Source organism: Microcebus murinus, chromosome 4 (assembly GCF_040939455.1).
Source record: "Microcebus murinus isolate Inina chromosome 4, M.murinus_Inina_mat1.0, whole genome shotgun sequence".
NCBI classification, from domain to species: Eukaryota; Metazoa; Chordata; class Mammalia; order Primates; family Cheirogaleidae; genus Microcebus; species Microcebus murinus.
Genome location: NC_134107.1, coordinates 30,493,950 through 30,518,453, shown reverse-complemented (window position 1 = coordinate 30,518,453; position 24,504 = coordinate 30,493,950). Strand labels below are relative to the sequence as shown.

The following is a 24,504-nucleotide window of genomic DNA, read 5'->3' as shown; positions in this document are numbered from 1 at the left end:
TCCTGTGCTTGGAGTTTGTCGAGCGAGAGCCCTAGTTTCTAAGTCGCAGCCCTCTTACCCGCAAGCTCTGGATGGTCTTCTCATCGCGGTCATCATCCTGGTAGAATTTCCCCAAGACGACTTTGAGGTCTGCTGTCTTGATCACGGTGACCTTCCCCAGCTCAGTCACGCAGTGGGCAGCCACCACCACGGTGCGCTCATTCACCAGGGCGCCGCTGCAGACCAGGAACCAGTCCCCCTTGTGCAGGCTGCCGTCGTGCACCCCGCTGGTCCTCCTGTAGACGGCCACCTGCCACGGCCAGCGCATCCCTTGGGTCTTTGGGGCAGTGGCATTCTCGATTTTCCCACAGACTATGGAGAAAGCACGAGTTTAGTAAGAAAAACTCAGACTTTCCCATTCAAAGGGGAACGTGGCACTCAACCAGGAGGGCACAAATCTGGAAGGGTGGACCTCAGGGGTGTGATGACCACTAAGCCACCTAACCTGGTGGCTTTTTTTTTCTGTCTTTAAATAGTAATCAACCCCCCTTGACATGGTTGGCTATAAAATCTAGAATTAAAATTGGAGGCTTTACAGTCAAATGAATCCTGGGTTTCGATCCCAGGCACTTACTATCAATGGGACTTTGGGATAGTTGCCTAATCTCTTAGAGCCTCAGTTTTCTTGCCTGTAAAACGAGTAGAGTAATAACAATTGTCTTGAGGAGACTGAAGAAGATGACGTATGTAAAGACTCAAAATATCATGACTAATCATAAACATGACCACAATGAACTAAGCCATGCTGTTCTCCTTTCTAAGAGAAGATGGGATGGCAGTTTGGCATGTGCAAGCCCCTATTCCAGATACCTCATCCCTTAATTAATAACAATTACTCAATTAATATGACAGGATGATGAATGTGAGCCCTGGGGCTTAGACAAAGTAGAGAAGATGGCATAACTTGAGGCCCTCTGGCAGCTTTAACCCATTCCTCACTTGGTGTTTAATGACTGCTTTCTCCCTTTTCTCCAAGTAAATATGATAGAGCCATCGACAAGAAAGTATGCCTCTAAAGCGTAAAGAGTCCATTTTTCCTGGGTAGTAAGTTCAAGCTAAAGGAAAGAAGATCTAACTGTGGAACTTCAGACATCACCAAATTAGGGAAAGCATTGGCAACCCCTTCCTTTGGACAAAGAGCCTTTCCTAAAAAAGTCTTCCACGGGGCTAATGTTTTTGCGCAGGCAGCCAAGAAATACGGAAGATGCTCCAGCCCAAGGATGAGACTTGACTCACTAGGGATGCAGGATGGAGCCCGCCCACTCCACTTCCCCGTCCTCAGACATGTCCTCCGGCTGCTGCCCAGGCGGCGGTAGAAGGGTGAGATGCATTCGTACTGGAGCTGCGTGTGCAGGTGTTGGTACCCAGTGGGCAGGTCTCCGAAGGGAAGGGCTGGCTTCTTGGTAGGGGCGCCCTGCAGTTTCTGCTTGCTGAAGGCTGCTGAGTATAGCTGGTGTAATGGAGTCTCCCTGGATCGGGCACATGGGCCCAAAGAAAGAGCAGGGTGAGAGGCGAGAGACAGTCATTGTGGCCCCTTTAGCATCTATGCCAAGCCCCACGCAGATATTTGGTTACAGAAAAATTTAAAAAAATGGCTATCTCCTTCTCTGTCTCTCTCTTTCTCTGTTTCTCTCTCTCTGTCTCTCACACATACATGAACACACTTACACACTTCATCCCTACCACTGAGCAAATTCTCTTGCACACTTCAATCTTCATTTTATGCCTCCATTTCCATTTTTGGCATGATTCCAACTGCTTAAAATTTTCACCAAAGAGGGTAATATCTGGCATAATAGCTGCTATCTGAAGGTACGTCATACATGCGCACACACACACACGCACACACGCACAAATTAATTGCAACGTTAAACAGAAAAGGGAGTTAATTTGAATGAGAGAAATCCAGGCGTATTTCTTTCTCTAAACATTATCATAATGGGGCAATATTAGGAATTGACTCATACTAAACTGTGTTGATACAGTAGCTTGATTTAGCAATTAGCAGATGCAATTAGCACACCGCAGAGGACAGAACTTTCAGGGCACATAGATTGGGAGAAACATGAAGCCTTGTGTGGAAATGCGAAAAGGGATATTAAATGAGCCCTGAAGTTGAAGGGCTAATGGACCACTGGAGGATTCTTCGGGAAGATGTGCACACATTTTCAGCTTGTGTTTATTTTATATTGGTACATAATGGTTGTCAACTGAAAAGGTGGAATTCCTTTAGGAACCTATGTTTTCATCCCTATTTAATAAACGGAGAGCTGGAGAGTGGAAGCCCAGGGAGGCAAGTGGGAGTGCTCAGGGGCACACAGGAAAGCGAGATGGCACCCAAGACAGCGCTGAGCAGCCACGATTTCCACCCTGGTGTCTCTACCATACCAGTTTGATGTCATCATAAAAAATCTATTTCACATATCTGTAAAGTGCTTGGCTCAGAGCAAATATTCCATGCACATTGATTTCATTGAACAAATCCTTAGCTTATGTTTGTAACCAGGTCTGTCGCTCAGGGAGCTTCTGAACTTGTAAACAAGCCCCTCACTTGGCCTTGGAAGGTCTACACTGCCCTTTGGGGGCTCCTGGGTGAGCCTGGATGCAGGAAATAGTCTTGGCCTCCATGACTGACCACAGCCCACCTTTCAGAAAGATGCTTAAAACCAAGTCGCAGGCCTCCTTTCTCACCTGCATGAGAAAGGTGGCACCTTGCCCCCTAACCTCCCATTAAGATTGCTTCACCAGTAGGAAGTGATCTTTCCGAACAGCTCCGGGGCTCCTCTGCAAGATGTCTCCTTGAGAAGAACAGGTTGCTTCCCACATAGTGGAAAGGCCAGCCCAGGGAAATCACAAAGATCAGAAAAGTGGGCAGAATTTGGATTGTACTGCCACTGTTACCTAAGAAATACCTTGCCTTGCCCGAAAAGGGAAAGACAAAACTGGAATGAGATTGTCTGAGGAGGGGTGAGAGACTGATGGGTATCCTGACTTAGGAATAGTCCAGGTCACTTGGTTGGAATCAATTCTAGTCCCTGGGATTCATCGTTACTGTTTATAACAATAGCTTCCACTGACGAGTGATGGCGTGTGCAAGGTGCTTTGCTAAATGTTTTATGTAAGGTTTAAAGACCCTGAAGTCAGATACTGAATTTACATCCTGGCCTTGCCACTTCTTCTAGCAATGTGACCTTGGATAAGTTATTGAACTTCTCTGAGCCTCAGTTTATCCATCTGTAATAAAAATGGTAATACAATCTGTAATAAAATGGTAATAATAATAATAATAATATCGACCTCGGAGGTGTAGTGAGAATTAAATGAACTAATACATGTAAAATACTCAGAAGAGCAACAGACACAAGGCAAACATTGACAATAATAAATAGTAGCTGTTAAAAAAATGGTAATAAAGTCTGTAATAAAATGGTAATAATAATAATAATATCGACCTCGGAGGTTGTAGTGAGAAATAAATGAACTAATACATGTAAAATACTCAGAAGAGCAATGGAAACAAAGCAAACATTGACAGTAATAAATAGTAGCTGTTAATGTTGCATTTCATCCTCCACAACAATCTCCAGAGACAGATGCTATGGTTTTCCCTACTTATCAAGAGGAAACTCAGGCTCAGCAAGTTTAGGAACTTGCCCCAAAACACCCCAGCACTAGAGAGAGGCAGACCCAGGCCTTGAACCTTGTTTGTCAACCCAATCCATTCATTCATACTTAACAGAGCACTTACTATGCAGCAGGTGCTATTTTAGGCACTAGAACTTCAGCATGAGCAAAACAGATAACATTCTTGCATTTGTAAATTTTACTTTTTGGGGAGGGTGAGGGAGGTAGCAATTGAACAAATAAAAAATAGGTCTATAAGGCAACAGGTGGAGGGGGTGAAAACAGAAACATAGTAAAGGCCAGAGAACTCTGGGGAAAGGGGGCCCACTCCAGGGTCTGGGTGGAGGTGGGCTTGCTATAAGGGACAGTCAGGTCTCACTGTCAGGCAAAAACTGAGGAGAGAACTGGGAGAAGTGAGGTTTGATATCCAAAGGAAGCAGGTTCCAGAAAGAAGGAGCCACGAGTGTAAGGTTTCCAAAGCAGAACTGTGCCTGGAGTGACAGAGGAACACCAAGGAGTCCCATGTAGCTGGAGTGGGGAGAGCACAGAGGAGGACGCAGGAGAAGAAATGAGTAGAAATGGGCCTATTCTCTCCCCAGCAGGTGGTCCTCGCCTTTGTGTTTCCGGGAGAAAGGTTGGGCATACCCCAGGGCTCACGTCCCTCAGCACGCAGGGCTGCTCATTTGTCCCTAGTTCCTGGGCGCCCCCAGACTACGTCAGCTGATTGGTTACCACCAAGATCATCTTCCTATAAGCACAGCTGGCTGCGTTGAGCAGAAATGCCATCTCCCTAGCAGCTGCCGAGATAAATACGTAGTAATTTCCAGAAAACGCAAGTATTCAAATCCAGTTCCTCAAGGACCATCTGAAAGTCTTGCATCTCACTTACCATCCACTTTCCCACGGCCCAGTGAAATTTGTGCACTCTCCAACAGTTGCTACCTCTTGGCTAGAGGCAGCTGGCTAACGAGCTTTCATCTAACAACCCCTATTCTTTCCTGACTGGTTAGCACTCAATGTCCCGAAGAAACCCTGGACTGCCTTTGGCCAAACATAAGAGGGGAAAGAGAATGGAAGGAAAATAAATTATTGTTGGCCTTTAGAGCACAGTTCAGGTGTTTTTGACCTCACCTTGACTGAATCTGCATTGGAAGAACTCTCCTCCTCACCAGGTCTGAGATCTTAGGTTCTCTGCAGGCTAGAAAAAACAAAAACAAAAACAAAACCCAAAACAACAATGTTGCCTAATCCTTTTCCATATTCACCGTTCACATCATTCCGTTTGGATTCATACCTGACCACCCTTTCTGGACACAAGGTGTCCATTCTCTAGGCTCTCAGAGGCTGGACATACCTGCCAAGCCTCAACAGCTCATTTAGCAAAAGAGCTTGCTGCCTTGCACCTAAAATGACAGCCCCTTCTAAGAACCCAAGTGGAGTAGACACCTCTGAAAATCTGCCCCACCTAAGTGATTTGGAACAATATCGGTTAATAGATTAGGATCAACTGTTAATGGGAATCGCATTAGCAAACTTGACCGCCAAAATGGAATAAAAGTCAATGTGAACGTTCTGCAATAAAGCCCACACAGGTAATTAGGAGGTTCCCATTTGAAATCTGACAGCAGCGTCAACCATAGGTAAGTCTCCGGTAACTGACTCCCCTTGTCCTTTCTCTGCAATTAAGGGCCCTAACAATCACTTGAGGGCAATTCAAAGCCCGGTTTAATTTTGTTGAAGTCTCTCTTTCTCTTCGCAAGTGAAAAGGAGTCCTTCCCATCTCACTTTCCCAATCAGGCAGCCAACATTCATCTAATTAGCAACTTAGAGAACTTTGGTTGTATTAATTTGTAAGAGAAGAGTTGACAAAAACCTCCAAGGACATATGTGACACCGTTCCCATACTTAATGAAATAAAAAATCAGAATCTGTGCTGGTGGGGATGAAGGTCGCTTCTGGCTGAAGTCTAAAGTGATTTATTCCTTTCACAAGCCATTCCCTTTCATTCTTTTTCCCAGGATTCAGGTTGTTGACAAACACCCAGAAGGCAAAGTGGAGGATTAAGGCAATTATCTGGATAATCTAGGACAAGGACATGTTTTTCTTCCCAGTAAACAGCCAGATCATTGTGGCCTGCCCTCCAAAGAGAGGGTTTGTTAACCTGAAGCAACTAGTGAGTGAATCCAATGAGAAACTGCACATCCCGAGGCCAGAGGGGAGGGTTCAGACGTCTCTATTCCATGCTCCCTTCTTCTGGTTCCAACCTACATCTTAAAATTTACCTCCCAGGGTCCCAGATTGCCTGACTTCGGGTTTACCATGATTATGTCGCTTCTGCCTACACCCCTTTTTTCCCCCTCTGTCTTCCATCTGGAATATCATCCCATATCCTCTTCACATCTACAGATCTTTCCCAGTTCTCCAGACTGGCTCTAATCCCTATTTCAGATATGTCGATCCCTCCTTTTTCTGAATTTACACCACTCATCTGTTCCTATGACTGTCCGTTGAATGTGCAAGCGCTTACTGTCTGTCTTTGTTTTTAAACATCTTGACATCTCAATCCTCCCCCTGTGTTGGCTGGCAGCGATGATGTGTCTATTTTGTTCTTTTATTTCTCGCACTAAGTTAATATTGCATAGAGAGTAGATAAGGGTAGCTATGTAAATGCTTATAAATTGCCTCAATCTTGCCCTAGGATTTGCATATATAGAACTCAGCCTTGTCATCTTTCCTAAACTGCTCTGATAACTATGCCACTATGCTTGATCACCTCAAGATGCTGTGACTAAGCTTAGCAGGTCTTCTTGAGGCCCCCCAAAAGAAGCAAATGTTTTTAGGATGGTTTCCAACCTAAGAGTTATATATGGTTCCAGGGAGAACTTAAGGGAGAAAGGTATTTTTCCAGGGGCTTAAACACATGTATGGAAGCTACCAAAAGTCCAATAACTCCACTTATGTCTATATAGACTTCAGGAACATCTGAAAAGTTACCTTTAATGCAGATGGGCTGTTTCCCTGACCACTCTCCATTCTCCTGGCAAGTTCTTTTCTCATTGCCACTGAGAACATAGGAGTTGTTACAAAAGAAGGACACCACAGTGCCAATTTTTACATAGTGCCCATTGATAAGCCCAGGGCCTCCTGTTATTTTCTTGTACCCATTGACTGGGCCCCCAGGGTCTGAGCAGTTTCTTTCTTCAAGGACTAGAAGTGAAAATAAAAGAAAAGGAAAAATGTTACAAGTCTGAGTCATTCAATTTTAGAATAGAGTCTTTTCATGTTTCATTGAATTAAAAATACATTGATACAGAACCTGCTAACGAAGGTGCTCCGAGGATTTGCCAAGAGAAATCTCATAATAGAAAATGCATGTATTAGACATGTCTTCCCCTTGTGATAATGACTTGTTCTTAAATTGAAAGATATTTCATCCTCTATATAAATAAATTTGACACCAAATCTGGCTCCCATATGACCTTGTTCATTTTTTTCTCAAACTGTGAGAGCTGGGCAGGCCTGGACAAAATAAATATCTCACCTAGATTTTATGATCGCTATATAAGAGTTATTGTTTTTCCACGCTGTTGTATTATCTCCTTCATTCCCTAAAGCTTGTGCAATTAAACCAGACTGTTCAGTTTCCTATATGGGTTGTACCCAGAAAGTAGAACTGATGAGAAACAAGAGTGCATATAGGACATGCATTTAGATTTTATATTTAACCTCCAAGAACATAAGTGTGTTGAAAGTTATAGGTTAAAAATACTAGTGAATAATATAATTGTGGAGATACACCAAATATTCTTTGATCTCCAAATATAACTTTCCGTCTAAATGCTTAATATTCATTACAGGGGTATTTCTATTCTTTAACTCCTTAAAGTAATCTAAAGTAAGCTACTTAAAGTAATCAGCAGCTATTCTGAGCACTGGACAGGATTTTGAGATAAATTCTGGAAATATTCTATCAGATAGGTAACATTTTTTTTCCCAAATAGATTATAGCATGGTACTGAGTAAGACTTGCTTAAGGAAAGAGAGTCCCCCAAAGAATCCAACCTTTAATTATTGAATTTGGGTACCAATCACTCTATCAGTGTCCCTGGTTTCTTCTTAATCATTCTTCTAAGACTTAGGCTCATCCTTATAAAACAGTCCCCCTGCAATGCAATTATGCACATTTGACATGCTTTTTTCCCCTGTAACTGTCCCAATTATCTTCCAAGCAACTTGCTTGCTTGCCTCCAGGCAAGAAAAGAATCTCCATTCAGATAACACCTCTAAAGTATTTGAGAATGAAAAATAAATGAATAACTTTCCTATGTGCAACTTGGCAAGATTGCTACAATTAGCCAAATTACTGGTTCTAAGACAGTGCACAGACCATGTAGCAGATGATCTTAATCGTACCCCGTGTGCTTTAGGGCTATGTAATATCGGCAATTTTCCTGCTGTGTGAATCCAAAACCCCTATTTTAAGTGTAAAAAAAAAAAAGACCTCACTAAGCAAGCTGTTTAAAAATTTTGAGATGGTACGGGGAAGGAAATGCATTTTTTCACACTTCAAGTGGTCTCAGAAAACCCCAGCTTATCTTTTTAGGAATGCCTCCATCATGTGGGAGGAAGAGGCAGAGAAAGCCAGCAGTCTGTACTGCTTCAGTGACGGGGCTGCCTTCTTGGAGCACAGACTCATTCAGTGCTGAACATGAAGCCAGAGGGCACCCACTGGGGCCCACAGACTGCAATCATCTCAAGAATACGATGTGTTACAGCCTCAAGTTTTAAAAAATGGAATTAGTTGCAACATAAAAATTGGGGGGTTTCACATAAAGATTTGTACTACTGGTTTCTAACACAATTCGTATCTGGAAGCCCTGGGCCTGTATTCCCACATGGCAAAAACCAACTGGAGTTGAGAAGTGACTCTGCTTAGATGGGGGCTCCCACCAGGCTGCCTGGCTCTGACAGGCATTTGAACCTGTCACCAGTGAGGCTATAATTTGTGTAATTTAAGTATAATTCCCCATCCATTGTGAGCCTTGCTAGAGGTCATGGCCAAGAAAGGATTGGGTGATATTTAAGACCAGTCTTGGAATACTGAGAGAAAATGAACTATGATCCAGCCACATCAGCCTCAGCAAAAGATAAGAAATCCTTTCTACCATTGGCTTTGACAGGTAAACCTCAAAGTTGGGTTTTTCTCCCCTTGGAAGGAAGTGCTTCCATTGTCTGCTAGGCTCCCACCCCACGATCTGCCATATCCAGGGTTCTTGTGGATCATAGTCCTACTATACTCAATATGAGTTTCATTACCAGGGACTTTGGAGAGTTCTTGAGCCCTTGGAAGTAACAAAGATTTAGGATGATTCAGAGCCTTTGTTTCTCTGACTGAGGAGTCTTTTGAAAAAAATTAAAGAAAAACCTAATCAGTATACACAAACTCCATGTCCCAAGACTGAGAAGTTCCAAAATTCTTAGATGCATACTCTTTTATAATCTGACATTTCTGAAATCAGGTCACCTGTGACATGTACTTTTTATGTAGTATTTCCTTACTCAAGACCCCAGAAAAGCTATAATTAAATCAATGGTGCAACTTAAACTTGATAAGATCTTAGAATGGGGAGCTCTGAGAACTGTTATTTGGTTTTAAGTTCTTGCTTATGGAATGTCATCAAGATAGAGCCAAGTGATGTTTCTGAGTTATGATCCAATAGAAGATGCAATGTTTGTGTCCCCCCCAAAATTCATATGTTGAAATCCTAACTCCCAGTATCATGGTATTAGGAGATGAGACTTTTGGGAGTTGATTAGGTCATGAGGATGGAACCCTCATGAATGGAATTTGTTACTTGATAAAAGAAAACCCAGAGAACTTTCTCGCCCTCCTTCCACCATCTATGAACCAGAAAGCAGGCCCTCACCAGACAACGAATCTTCTGGCGCCTTGATCTTGGACTTCCCAGCCTCCAGAACTGTGAGAAATAAATGTTTATTGTTTAAGGCACCCAGTCTATGGTATCCTGTTGTAGCAGCCACAGTGGACTAAGACAAAAGGCAAGACTGAAAAATCAAGAGAAATACAAACAACAGAAAGATTTATAAAGGATCCAGGTAATTTAGTTACCTGACACTACTTACAAATAGCTCTGCTGATCATAGTCAAGAAAATAAAAGACAAGATTGAGCAGAAAACTGCAAACCTTGGAAAATAGCCAAAAGAAAAACTAGCGCTGAAAAATATAATGGCAGAAAGCTAAAATTCAGTGGATAAGCTAATAGCAAATTAGAGCTGAAGAGTGTTAATAAACTGAAGACAAAAATCAGAATGAAACCCAAAGAGATAAAAAAGTGAAAATGTATAGGAAAACATAAGGGACAGGAAATACAGTGAGAAGGTTAAGAAAATACACATAATTGGCATCCAAGAAAGAGAGGGGAGATGATGGATCAGAAACAATATGCAAAGAAATAATAGCTGAAAATTTTCCTACAATGAAAGACATCAACCTACAGATTCACAGAGTTCCATGTCAGATAAATATGAAGCAGCCAAGAGGAGAGGGAAAGGGAGAAACTAGAAGAACATACTTTAAAATAACTGCATTCATTATCCCTGGCTTAGGACATTAAGAATAATTTTTACTTCTTTATACCTTTTTTAAAAGTTTTATAATCAGAAAGTGTTATCATAAAAGTTTGTTGTTTATTATTTTTCGTTGTTTCCATTGTTATTTTAAATGTACGTATCAAGAAAAATGGCTTGGGTCCTCCTTGCTAAGCTTCTAAATCTGGCATTATTCCATCTTTCATGACTTTTCTTGTGTGTTCCCATAGTCTCTTCACCCCATGCAAATCTCTTTAACATCTTGCATAATCATAGAGGAATACAATTTTCCATGAAATCATTTAGATAAGTCTAATCGCTAGACCCTGGTGGGAAAAGGAATGGCCTCCAGGATCAGATAGATAAGGATTCAGGTAATCATTTGGTTCCCCGTGTCTAGAACAAGCACACAGTAGGTGCACACATAGTATCTGTTGGTAGGTAGAAGGGATTAAGGGTGAAATCTCTTCATTCTTCCACTTAAGAACCAGGGCCTGGGAAAATTACATAATCTCTCCAACCTTGCCTTTCTCATCTGCAAAACAGGATAATAGCACTTACCCTGGCTGCACTGATTCGGAGAAGTAATTGAAATAACACAAACTTTCCTTTCCCTTTGTTTACCTTCATTTACAAGGCACCCAACTGCCTTCAAAAGCCAATTTCCCAAGTTTAATACACCTTAAAGAAAACACCACAAGGAAATCTAAAGGCTCATTACTGGGCTTATTCTAGCATAATGTGACATTTCGCCCCATTTTCTGGGCTCCTGGTAATGTCTACCAGCGATGGGCTTCCAGGCCCGGATCTAGTGTATTCATTCAGACTTCTGGGTACCAGCCATGGTGTCTCTCCATTCATCTCCTTTGATCCTGCACAAAAGAGCCTTAAAGCTGTATTCCTATATCAAAGGGCCACTGGGCATTATTCTCTCTTCCCTCTCATTTATTTCCTGTACTTTCCAAAGCTGCACACTGGCCTCGGATGCTTTTGAAGAGAATTCTCAGACTTCCTCCATCCATCCTTTCCTCTCTGAGTTTGGGCATCTACCTGGTGGGCACATAGGCCATCTATATCTCATCAGAGCTCTTCCCCAGGGTTCAATTTCAAAATGATCTTTTTTTTCCCCCTCCTATTCATTTTCTTTTTAGAAATCTTTATATCTCCTCATTGAATAGATTCATGATTCTTTCCTATTTGATTTTTTAAGGGCTTTACATCTCATGTCTTCTCAGGGGCATGGATGTTTTCATGCAAAGGAGAATTTTAAACATCTGCATTTCTGGCCTGAGGGAGCATCAAGCTCCTACTTTGCTAAATAAAATAGTCCATGATTAATAATAAATAGCACATTGCCCTGATACTTTCAGAACTCATCCTGGGAACATAAACACACTAAGTTTAGCATTCCCCTATATGCTACTGTGTGAACAAAAAACTGTAATCAGAGGTGCCTTTTTCTGGAATATTGTTTCAGATAAACATTTAAAGAAAGACCTTTTCTCTTCTTGGTTGTTGTTTTTTTTTTCTCACAGCAGCTGTATGAGATAGTTCACTGAGATGCCACTTTACAGGAGCAGATGTGGTGGCTTTAGGATGGCTCTTATAGTGATCACCACTGGTACCCCACTCCGGTCCCCCAGATCTTTTTCCCGGTCAGGGCGCCCATCCCTCGACTTCCACATGTGAGCTTTGCAGCTGGGAGCTGGCACTGTCACCCTTCAGGGGACTGCCCTTGGGCATGGCACTCTCTGGCCCATACGGAGAGCTGAAAAATGCCTGGGAGATTTTTTTTCCCCCTCACCAACCCCAGGGTGGCCCAGAGCCAATGACTGGTGGGTGTAGAAGTACGAAAGCCCAACTCCCCTTCCTCGAGGTATAATTTACATTCCCCAGACCCCCATGGGCTCAGGCTGAGCCTAGGAGTTTAATGGAAAACAGTCTTGTTTGATTTCATCCCTTTTCTTATCTTGTTTTCCCGATACCCTTACTGGTTGGTCCTGGGAGTGCTTCCTTGGACACCGTGTTTGGACCCAAATGCTTGACTCAGGGCCTGTTTGTGGAAGAAATTAACCCAAGACAGCTCCGCTGTTGTTTTCTTATCCCTGGATGACAGGGCTCCTCATGTCTTTCCACTCCTGGAAAGGACAAGACCCCAGAGACGCGGTTGGCTTAGTCCCAGGCATTAAACCCCACGTGGCTTTCAGCACTCTCGGGCTGTGACAAGATCTTGGGGGGATGCCTGGCCCGGCCACTAGAGGCTGGATCCTCATGAGACAGCCTCCAGCCTGCTCAAGTCCTCTCAGGCTCCAGGCCAGCCCCGCGCCAGCTGAGCTAGTTCACCTGCAGGGACCAGGTAGTCTGAGACATGGGGCTTCCCCTGCTGAATGGTGCAGACTCAAAACCCACCATCAGAGGGTTCTCCCTGATGGTTTGGTGCTGTCTTTGCAAAGTGAGGACTCTCTTTACAATCTTGGGGCACAGAGGGAGTCCTAACAATGACAGAGACTGAATTTCTCATGAGCCTGACGTATGGGTCTTAGAGTTGGATTTCAAGCAAATAAAGCCATATCCTTTTTTCTCCTATCTGATCGGTACACTAAGAGTCATATGCGACATAAGGCAGCTGAGATGACCAGGTCTAGAACGCCTGAGAGAGGTGGACGTGATGATGGGGACATCAGGGGGTGTGTCAGGACAATGTGGGGATAGTTTCAGGAAAAGTGGTTCTTCAGTGCACATAGCGTCACTTTTCTCTGCCCTCTGGTTAAACCGATAATATCGAATGTGACAAAAAGACGGCTGCATTCTTTATCCCTAACCTAAGGAGTGGACCCACCTCCTCATCCCCTGATAAACCACAAAGCCTCAGGGACAGATCTCAGCTGTGGAGCGGCAACAGACCTTTTCTTCCATTATAGCACTACCCACCTGTATATCCCTGTCCATAAAGAAAGTAATATCTTTTTCTGAATGAATCCAGAATTTTAATTTGCTACACCAGCCTCCCATGAATATTTGTCTTTTTATTTTTTTGCTTAAGTGTCCAAGTTGTAAGCTCAGATTTGGAGACAAGAGTTACAAAAAGCCCCTAGGCTCCAAAGAATCCAGTCGCTGAGTCACTGCTGGGCCTTCCGGAAGTCCCACATGTCGCCTGTAGAGGACTGATGAAGTGCTGGGGGCCACTGATTTGATTCATTGTCTTGCATCATCACATATTCAATGTGCCCAGCTGAATAAGGCATTGCAGATGTTTTTCTGTATCTTTAACATGGAAATTTTTCATTTAAACCCAGAATAGAAGTGATGCCAGTTCAGGCTTATTCTACTAAGTACTTTATACATCTAGAGACTCTCTCCAGCTTCGCTTAAATAATTACAAAAAAAAAAAAAAATTAGTATGGGAATTAATATGGGGACTTCCTTCCAATTGTTTATTTCCTAGGTCAGATTTTTACCCAACACAATCTTTTTTGACCAAAACAGACAGTTAATAGTTCAACTAGTACTTGAAGGAATGTTACTGTAGGAAATTCAGTTTTACTTCTTTGGACCAAATCAACCCATTCTGACCCTGAAAAAGAGAAAGACACAGAGAGAGAGAGAGAGAGTGGGGATGAGGAGAATGAAGATATATAATTTTTTCCATTAGCACCAATTCTTCCCAGGTGACTAGTGCCTTTCTTAAATTTGCTTCTAAATTTGTATCAGAAGATAGATTCCTTAATCAAGGAATAAAGTAAAGGTAATTGCAGGGGCCTTAGATTACTTTGAACAGGGTGTGGGTGTCTCATCAAATACTAACCAACTCCAGAAGTTGACTGCAGTCTGGGTTGCAACAAAGATTTCATCAGGTACAATTGATTGAAGTGGGTTGATCTGCTTAGCCTGCTGAGCTGTCTGAAAGAAAATCTCTTAATCTACAGGTAGGAAGCTGGGTTAAATGGAAACAAATTCTAATTTAGATGCTTCTGCTGAGAATAACCATTGGAAATTTGCTGGAATTGGAGCTCCCGGTGTTATCACATTTCTCTTCTCCCTGTGGTACCAGACAGAACTGCTGGTGTAGAGATTGCCGTTTAACCAGGGCACACGTTGTAGTTAATGCAGTGTGGCCAGTTGGTCGGAGCACAATTACAAATGTAAGATAATTAGAAGAGGCCCAAAGGTGCTTCTTTATGATGGGAACAGCCATTTCCCAACCCCTGTCTGAAAAATACTAAAGGGCAGAGTTTGAACAAATCCTTGAGAAGATTCCAAGTCCTCTGAGAAGTATTATTGGCTCTCTCCACAAACATCACTGCAGTCTCTACTCACTCCCACAATCCTACTCTATAAAGGATGTGGCTGGATCTTACGCACAGAGAAGAGCAAGAGAGAGAGTATAAAATATCAGTTCTTGGCTTTAACATTCATTTTTATTAAAACAGCAAAACAAATGTTTCATATGTTGAGCATCCTTCAGATAATGCAACCCTAAAATACGTGTATTCAACATTGATCAGAAACTTAACTAATATTTTAGAGAAACAACCAAATGGTGATCTAGCTAACTATGATAGTTATAATAATTTTATGTCTCACTTGACTGGATCATGAGATGTCAAATATCTGGTGAAGCATCATATCTGGGCATGTCCGTGAGGGCGTTTCTGGAAGAGATTAGCATTTGGATTGGTAGAGTGTGTAAAGGGGAAGGCCCTCCAACATGGGTGGGCACCACCAAGGCCATTGAGGACCCGAATAGAACAAAAAGGCAGAGGAAGGGGGAATTTGGGTTCTCTCTCTGCCTGACTGCTTGAGCTGGGACACCCACCTCTGCCCTCAGTGCCAGGCCTTCAGCCCCCAGCTGGAGTCTACATCATTGGCTCTTCAGCCTTCAAACTACACCACTGGCTTTCATGGGTGTTTCTAGCTTATAGATGGCAAATCACAGGACTTCTCAGCCAATATATACAGTATTGGTTCATACAATAGGTACTGTCTCTTTGGAGAACCATGACTAATACAAAGCTCTAGACCTCTATTAAGTTAGCTCCTCAAATAAATACCTCCATGAAGCATCTTACGTTGGGTTCTCCTAGAAGCTGCCTGTGAGACAAGACTTTGAGTAAAAGTAGTTTACACCGGTGGCAATCTTAGAAAGGACCAACAGTGGAGAGGAGGAATAAGACATGGAAGTGACAGGGAGGTTTGTATCACCAAGCAAGTTACCAACCAGGGGGTAACTGAAGCTCAATGCCATTTTGCAACTCTTCAAGACAGTGTGGAACATGTCTCATTGTTATCCCACGCAAGGAGCAAGGGATACGACTTACTACCTACCAACTGCCATCGATCATAGACACAGAAGGATGCTGTTGTGAACATGGACTCACACCTCCAGTCTGCCACACGCAGGAGCCAGTGGAAGCCTCAGGCAGTGTGGAAGGAGCATGAGGTTGGAAGCAAGTTGGTTTGACACATGTAGGAATGGCATACGCATAATCAACCTAGCTACCTCTTTCATTTCAGGAGAAGGGGAAGGGAAGGGAACAACATCTAGCTGTTAGATCTGGTATAAAAAACCTCACATTGCTATAATTTACAAAACTAAAGTGAACAACATTTCCCCAACACCCATCTTTAGATAAGAAGAAGAAAGGAGTAGGGGGTAGCATAAAATCAATAATGTTTGCATCTCCAGATGAACTTGTGTTCACTTTCTTTTCATCTCCACCCCATCTAGTACTCTATTTTTTCTATTGTTCTTGTTCTGGCCCTAAATTATTATTTTAATTATACCCTGCTTGCTTGCAGAAATAGTTCATGGTGATTTACAAAACTATAAATGGAAAGTATGCATTTCTCTTTTTGGTGTTTTTTTTTTTTGCAAATTTTATGTTAATGAAATATTTATGACAGCCAGATAAATACCTGAGCAAAAAACTAAGTCAGGGTACCTGACTTAGTCAGGGTACGCTGCCTCTTTAATAAGAAGTGGGTTTCAGAGTTATAAGATTATCTGAGCATTTCAGCACAGAAGCAAATCCAAAGTCAACAAAATTCATTACCATGTTATCTAGCTGGTGGTAGGGGTTGGGGATGGAGGGATGTTAGCCCCAATTCTTAGCACACTCTTGGTATCCACCCGTTCTCACTCATCACCAAAATCAAGGAAACAACTTGTGACAGATTTCGGTTCTGTTTGGAAAAGGCATTAACTTTCTCATCAGAGCTTTGTTTGTTCTGGAAACCTGACTTAACACGAGGCCACTGCTTGAGACAACCATCGGATGGCCTTTGCTCTCTTCCTCGCTTTTCCCTGTTCAGTTTATGTTTGAGTGTGGTGCCCTTGCACCAAACCAAATATTTTTTTACTCCCAGGAAGGTCTTCACCAGGAATAATGCCAACTGGTGACGTCATTCCCCACTGAAAACTCTTTTTATCCCTTTCCAGCCAATGGAATTCTGCCCCCTGATGTTTTCCAGCCCTCTGCGGGTATCAATGAGACAGTATCCATGTGAAATTATGCTTGGATTGCACACACTGTTATTTATTCATCCGGCAGCAATTTGGAGGCTGAGGCTTACAATTAGCTATTTGATCTTAATCAGTATTGTCTTTGGCCCCTGGTACACTGTGTCTTTCGGATACCATTTCTCCCGTGTTTGGATGGCCTATTTAATTAGGCTGCTGAAATTGCCTGTACCTAAGAGACAGGGCAACTTTGAAAATTTTTCAGAAAGTCCTGGTCATTTTATTTCTTGTTCAAAATCAACCTGACACATTCCCATCTGATAGAGTAGATGGGTAACCCATGTGACGGTGAGAAATTTAGCTGTCCTCTACCTACTGAATCTGCCTGGTCCTAGTTGTCTTCTTGGGGTTTCTCCAGATCTTAGAAGGTTCCTGGGTGAGCTCTTGGGGATGGATGATAACTCTGAACTACTGAGGGAAATGTCACCCAGCAATCGTCACAGTCAACTTTCCAAAATATAAGAAACGTCTGCTATAAAACAAGCTCAAGCTGGGCAATTCTGCTCTGTTTAGCCTTGGGGTTGCGGGAACAACCTCGCAGGAAAGTCCTGAGCTGCCGAGCGCATTTGAGTCTCCTAGGCGACCCCACCCAGTGCCTGGCATACAAGAAGCACTTACTAATTCTCATCACCACCGTCACTGCTGCCAAAAGCCTCACTAGAGGAAGTTGCAGCCCAGACCCGTATGACATGCGACAGTGACATTCTTCTCTATACCATTAATTGGGACTGTTGGATGGCTTTGCAAAAAGGAGGGGAAAATACACACTGTACAGCCCTGCCTTACTTCCCCAGTGCCTGGTACCTCATAGACGCTTGAAGACGTTTGGCTGGATGGATCCGTAAAGTGGAGATGACCGAAGTACCTAGCATCGTGGGGGAGGTTGAGACAATTAAATGGACAATGTCACAAACAGCACAGAGCCTGGCTTATATTAAGAAAAGAGAGGATAATAAGTATTGTTTTTCATACGTGGATACCAACAAGAATGCTTTGTGTTTTGCAAAGAGGAAGCTTTCGTCTTTTGAAGCAGGAAGAGGGACAGGCAGTGAATGCCCCACAAGGCAGGAGCCTCTCAGGAAAAGTGGGGGCTCTGTAGCCTTTGCAAGGGGCTGGCGTCCACCTCGGGGCCCACGATGACAGAGATGCTTGTCTCCACCAGAAGTTAACTCTGCCATGCTCTCACTGTTCTAGTCTTTGCACCCTCCTCCCCCTTCCCTCAGTGTGCAGACAGGCCATCACAGTCCTAATGGATGATCTCTTAACCCAGAACCAAAATAAAATCTGCCTCCAGTGTTCAGTCCTGCCTCGGCGACCTCAGCTGCCACAGCAAAAGCCAAGAGGGTCTTGGCAAGAGCAGGCAAGTGCAAGTGAAGGCTTCTCAAAGCCACTGTGGGTCCGGCCCTTTCCACGCGGAGTGGCGCTCCACCCCCAGTTCTCGGAGCCTGACAGGCTGAGAATTGTTTTCGTGGCCTTACCTGTCTTCACCTTACTTGCCTGGAATGCTGTCCATGCTAACATAATTGCCAACTAGCAAAATGTTCCCTTTCCAGCACGATCCTCAAACATGAGACGTGGCTATGCTTTGGCCAAGAACCACAGCGCCACCAGAGCCCAACTGAATTAATTCCAAGATGTCATTTGGTCTGCAGAGACACAGGCTCACTCAACAAGGATGGACCCAAATGAAAAGAAAACTTTTCCACTAAATTTAAAAACAAAAACAAAAAAACCAAACACATCCCTTATCAACTACATATGCAAGGGCATAGTTCTACTGGTTCAGTGACAGATTTTGTTTTTTGGATCTAAATCCGAATGGGACAGTATCCCTCTGAACACACCCAGAAGGGTGTCAGAGATGCATTTCCATGTTAGGGAGGGTGAGGAGATGGAGCCCCAGGGAATGTGTGAGGAGGTAGCAGCCCGCTAGCTGATGGTCTCCCTGGGGTCCTCTAGGCTCTGGGTTCCCAAGTGCTTGTGGGTAATAGCTGTGGATTCCCCAGGTCTTCTCTCCATGCAATTGTCCCTATACCCCTGACACTCCCCCAAATCAAACTGCTCCTTCCCTTTTGTTCCCTGTCCCTCTAACAAAATACAAAAGATGTTACTCTGAAGCCTTAGTCTCCAAAATGACCACCAGAGCACTGGCATACAGCCCATACTACCCATTAAATGAGTGACTATTGAAACCCCATGAGAAAAAGGGAGGTTAACCAGACAGTATGATGCTCCGGGCAACCCGATTTGGAATGTCCGAATCTAGTTCCTCCTCCGTGGTATGACTTCATTTGTCATTCTAATAGTCCCCACTCTGGGCTGCCTGGGCTACAAGGCCTGCCCATCCATCGTGCCCAATGTGGGTGTCCTTTCCTGGGATCCAGGATTTCTTTATGACCATGACATTGGCCACATCTACCCGTCCTTTTAAACCAGATCATTCTTGCCTGTGCACTGGTGCAGTGGCAGCAATACCTAGTATTCAGCAATGATTCGGGAAGGTGAGTTCACAGAGGAAACTCAGAAAGTCTTGGAAGAGTTTTCTTAAACCCTGGGGCCCTGAGAAAGGTTTGTCATAGTCATCTAGTTTGTGGAAACTAGTGTTGTTGCCCTAACCTCCTCTCCAGAGAGGAGGAGAGGAGAACTCTCTTCTCCAGAGAATGCCGTGCTCTCTGCTTACTTTCAAATGGCCCTCATGGAGTTGGAGGCAGTGAGGAGAATAATAACTCCTGTCACCCAACTCAGCGCCTTGTGTGGGTCACCTCCTTCCATCCCCACAAGCGCCCTGAGAGGTATTTGGTATTATTTTTCTGGACCTTATAAATGGGGAAACTGAGGCTCACAGGAGTTAAATGACTTGCTCAAGGCCACCTGGCTGGTAAACTGCAGACTCAGGCTCAAAGCGAGGTCTTGCAGACCACAGATTCCAAGCTCTTTATTACCCAGGCCGTGCCATCTCCCGATGGACAAAGATGCACCTGTTTTCTGTGCGTTAAGGACAAGAGAGGCCTTCTTAGAACTGTAAAAAAAAGGCAGTAAATAATTCCATTTTTAAACGCCTCGCCTCTGAGGCCTCAGAACCATTTGCAGTCGTCTGCCAAGCCACAGTGTAGGATTTCTGTCTCCGATGGGAGAGACGACAGCTCCCCACGGGGGTCTCAGCACAAGTCCCTGCATCAGCGTTCAGTGTTTCCATGCAAACCCCCAAGCCCCCAGCCCTCGTCCTGCTGAGAAATTCGGCCACCCCTTTGAAGCCGGAGTATACAGCGTGCCTCTCATCCCGGCCTCTTTCCTCCCCAGGCCTTGGGACGCGCCGGTGGGAAACCTCCTGAGACTCCAAAACCCGCACGAATCCAGAGTCACCATTTTTCTCTAATTGGTGGAGGCCGGCTTGCTTTGTTGGGAGGCGCGTCAGAGCTCGCAGTGTGCACTCTGCGCCCCGCGATGCGGCCCGTCTCACCGCCTTCATTAGGATGCAGGGCGGAAGCCCGGCGCCCTCAACTGGGCCGGGGGAACAAAGGCCGCATGGAAATTAGAGCAGGACGATGAATCCCTCGCTCTCCACTTTTGCAAAACAAGATTCTGACCATTTACTCGAGGACTTATTTTGTCATTGTGTGTCATACAAAGAAACAGGAAACTTCAGAGGGAAGAAGGGGCCCCAGTTTCTCACAAGGTGGCCCGGGGAGGCGGAGGCTGCTGACGGTGTTGGCAGGATGCCGGGCTCGGCCTGGAGGCTGAGGGGCCGCCACTCCCCTTGTGACGGAGGAGGTCACCCTGGCGCAGGGGACGGTCCCTCCTCCTGGGCAGACAATCTAGGGAAGGGGAGGCCGAGGGCGGCAGCACTTGAAGACCGTCCCATCGGGGACCCTCCGCAACTGGAACTTGGCCACACTTCGCCGAGTGCTTCTCATCCTTTATCCTCAGACTGATGGAATCCCTTTGCCAATCACGCCATTCACAGCTCGACAAGAATAGACCCTAGTTTATGAAACTCGGATCCCAATTTCTACTTTAACGACCGGTATTTGTAAGGAATAGTTCGTCTAGTCAATTGGCAAAACCTCTTAGTGACCCTTTCAGGAATAGCTCTCTAAAGTTTAAATATGTGTGCCCTTGGGGCTAGCAGTTCAACATCTAAGAATTTATCTTACAAAATTATCTCTACGTGTGAATGAAGAGATACACGTAAGGATATTCATTGCAGTCCTCTGCATAGGAGCATAGCATATAATCTGATAAAAGACTATAAACAATGCCCAGTCTGATCTTAAGGGCTTAGATGACTATATGACTATCCATTCATCCGTACAATGGAATACTCAGCAATCATTTTCCCAAGTGAGATTTACCAACATGGACTGACTTGGGGGAAAAAAAAATCCATAATATGGGCACTGAAAAGAAGTTGAAAATTGTGTATATACTTTAATCCACTTTTGTTTAAAACAGGATTTCTCACCCTTGGCACTGACATTTGGGCTGGATAACTCTTTATTGTGGGATAACTCCTGTCCTGTACATTGTAGGATATTTAGCAGTGTCCCTGATCTCTGCCCACTAGATGCCAATAGCACCCCCTCCCTCGCTCCCACAATTATGACAACCAGCACTGTTTCCAGACATTGCCAAATATACCCGGGGGTGCCATGAAGAACCAAATCACCCCCAGTTGAGAACCACTATAATGACATATAGACAACTTAGGTTTGTATACCATAGAAACAAGTCTGGAAGGATATACACCAGGTTTCTAACAGTGGTTCTACTAGTAATCAGGATTGGCCAGGGAAAACAAAATGCTCTTTTTATTTCACACACCTCTGTACTGTTAGATTTTTTGGGGCAAGCATCTATTTCTGTAATGAAATAAAAAACCTATTTCTGTTCTACTCCACGCACAGACATAAACATACACAAAGAAAATAAAGGGAAGAGCTTCTATTAAGAGATTGTCAATCAAGACTCTCTCTGGAAGAGATGCAGATGAGCCTTAGTGGGGAAGGGAAGTCCTTTGAGAGGACTCTCGAACGGGACACGCTGGTAACCAGGGCTTGTCAATCGATCATCGGAGGATCTCATAAGCCACACGTCAAGAACTGTGTCTGATAGACTGTGAACTATGTGTGAAATGTGAAATTCTGGCCTCAGGTTTTGAATCTGATGGGAGCCAGGGTCTTGCATACTCTGCTTCAGATCGTTCATCTGCAAAAAGGACCATCTACCTTTCCACAACAACTTTAAGAGGACAGGTCAGTAAAGCAGCACCTATGAAGTGGTTCCCTTGTCAAATTTGGAACTATGTAAATAAAAGACAGAATTCTCATTAATGTTGACTTTGGTGCTATTTTTCTAAAAAAACAAGAGCCTAGTCCAATTTGGGTATTTCAGAGTTCAGAGAATCCCAGATGCTTGAGTTGCTTCCTAGAATTCTCTCCAAGGAGAATTTTCTAGTTTGTTGGTATCCTTATGAGGAAAATAGTAAAGTAAATCTTTTTCCTGTTTTTTGCCTTTCTAGGTAACAGGCTGTTCTGGAAAAAATGGTTAAGGTTTATTCAGAAACTATCAGGTAAACTGCCCCTGACAATTTTTGTGATGCGTCCCCCACTGAGTTAGTTGGAACTCATGCTGAATTTCCTAGAAGCAAAAGCAAACTTGGATCTTACAGAAAATACAAAACATTTATTCCCCCCATATGGAGGCCAGTCATCCGCCGCTAATCCCTTCACCCACGGCACTCAGGGAACTGTGATTTGTGCACAATATTTTGAAAACCAGCAAAGGAGCATTTTCTTGCCCATCTATGCTGGTGTTTTAAAGTATTTGAGACAGTTTGTAAATCAAGTTATGAATCAGTTCATAATGACTTATTTTATATTCTTTTTTCATTATGTTTTCTTTTCTTGCTAGAAGAGCAATGCTGAGAAATCCATTTCTGACTCACAAGCTACCGATGGGTATTTTAGTCACAACTTTTGGACCAATTTATCGTTCTCCCCGAATGTGACCCAGCTTCTTAAAGGCAGTTCGGTTTATTTGGTTGTTTTACTTCTTTCCAATTTTGCCTTTGTTTATCAAAGACCTAATATCGTGTAGTCAGTTCGTCAAGAAATTAAGCCTTTCCTTTTTTTCGTTTCTTCCTCTGAATCTACAGGCTAAAGCTCAGGACTCGCCACTGTCAAGATTCTAGAATCACACTCTAGACACAAATTCTGGAAACAAAAAGAGAGCAACATGTCTCCAGTCTGCCTTGCACACAAAGCAGCAGGCTCAAATGAGGCAGGGGCCACAAGTAGAGCATCCTTCTCTAAGCCTCTAGCATAGCCACACTCTCGTCAGCTGTGCCAAGCCAGAGCAAGGAGGCTTTTAAGCAGAACTCGGTGGCACGCCTCAGGGACTCACTATCGAAACCTTGGCTCCCATCTGCATTGTTTGCAGGGAAGCACTAATGAAAATTAGCTTGAAAAATGTGCGGACTTTAGAGAATGCTGTCAGACAAGGCCCTTATAGAGTTAGAAATGGCCATGGCAGACACTATGGGTGCTCTGCACCCGGGTCCACTTTCACTGTTGTGTGGCCCCTCTCCCTCCCCATTCGATGGTGTTTTCTTCCAAGGGCCTGTACCTCTGACTGTCTTTCAGAGAACTGCTCAGGGGCTGCTGGATTACGGTGCCCACATGCACAGAAAGCCAGGCATGCCCAGGGCTTATGCCCTCCTACTCCACCAGGGCAGCCCTCGGCCAATGACATATTGCTGCAGGGACATGGAAGGCCAGCTCCCCTGCCTTAAAGCCAGGGCAAACTCCCGAGACATAATTTGTATTCCAGATCTCACTGACGCTGGGATTTTGCATGAAATCACACCCTTCCTTAGACCCCCTCTCTTGCCAGGCTGGCTTCCCCACGCCCTTATGAGCTTCTCACTCACACACACACCCTCATCTCAGGACCTGCTTTGGGGAGCCCTGCCTGGGACACTATCTGTCCTCCTTTGCTCTCCCTCAAGCTTTGATGCTTCGTGTTCTTTTTGCACATCTCATTCCATGCTGATGGCTGGAGTCAATGTCATCAGTTTTGGGTCTCAACTTTCTGTTAGGATACCTGTCATACCTAGGTTCCTATTACCTGGCGCCCTTGATAAGTGATTTCGGGTCATAGTGTTTAAGTTCCTCTTTGCCAGTGGCACAGTCGTTGGCACTGTACAGCTAGGCTGGACGGTCCTTGTGCCACCACATGCAGTGCCCTTCCCCTTGTTTCCACTGTTTGGTTGACCGTAGGTTACTGGGGGCTGTTACTGTTCTGCTTTTGACTCCTATGTGCAAGAACTGGAGAACTCGGGGGATCAGTGGGGAAGACAGGATAAGCTCAGGCAAGAGGTTGAGGGAGGGAGACATGAGTGGTTAGAGCAAAAGGAGAGCGTCCTAGAGACAGAGAGCCCGTGGAATTGCATGGTTGGAAGGATTTCCTTCTGCTAGGACTCCTTGATTCTGTCCCACCTCCAGCAAAAGAAGCTTGGACTTTGTCTCACCAGGGCAGGATAAGCTCCTTGAGAGAAGGGCAGGGTATCCTTTTTTTCTGCATTCCCACAGAACCCACTATTCCCTCAATAAATGTTGGTTGGTTTGTCTGTGACTCCCCTAACCTTGTCTTCTATTTATAGGATGATCATGTAATTTGTCATCCAATTCAGGACACTTTGAACATGAAAGAG

General features: G+C 44.2%; 1 protein-coding gene across 2 annotated transcripts in view; it reads right to left on the bottom strand.

Annotated features, from left to right (window-relative positions):
* PAMR1 (peptidase domain containing associated with muscle regeneration 1) overlaps positions 1–24,504 on the bottom strand; it is a 74,165-nt gene that overhangs the window by 2,109 nt on the left and 47,552 nt on the right. The window contains exons 7-11 of one of the 2 annotated variants that reach the window (XM_012738763.3): positions 9,591–9,641; positions 6,658–6,870; positions 4,795–4,861; positions 1,276–1,508; positions 59–351 (exon numbers count right to left, since the gene is read on the bottom strand). In XM_012738763.3, the coding sequence (XP_012594217.2) occupies positions 59–351; positions 1,276–1,508; positions 4,795–4,861; positions 6,658–6,870; positions 9,591–9,641 (857 nt within the window). The remainder of the gene's footprint in view (positions 1–58; positions 352–1,275; positions 1,509–4,794; positions 4,862–6,657; positions 6,871–9,590; positions 9,642–24,504) is intronic. The other variant, XM_012738765.3, reaches the window with a different exon arrangement.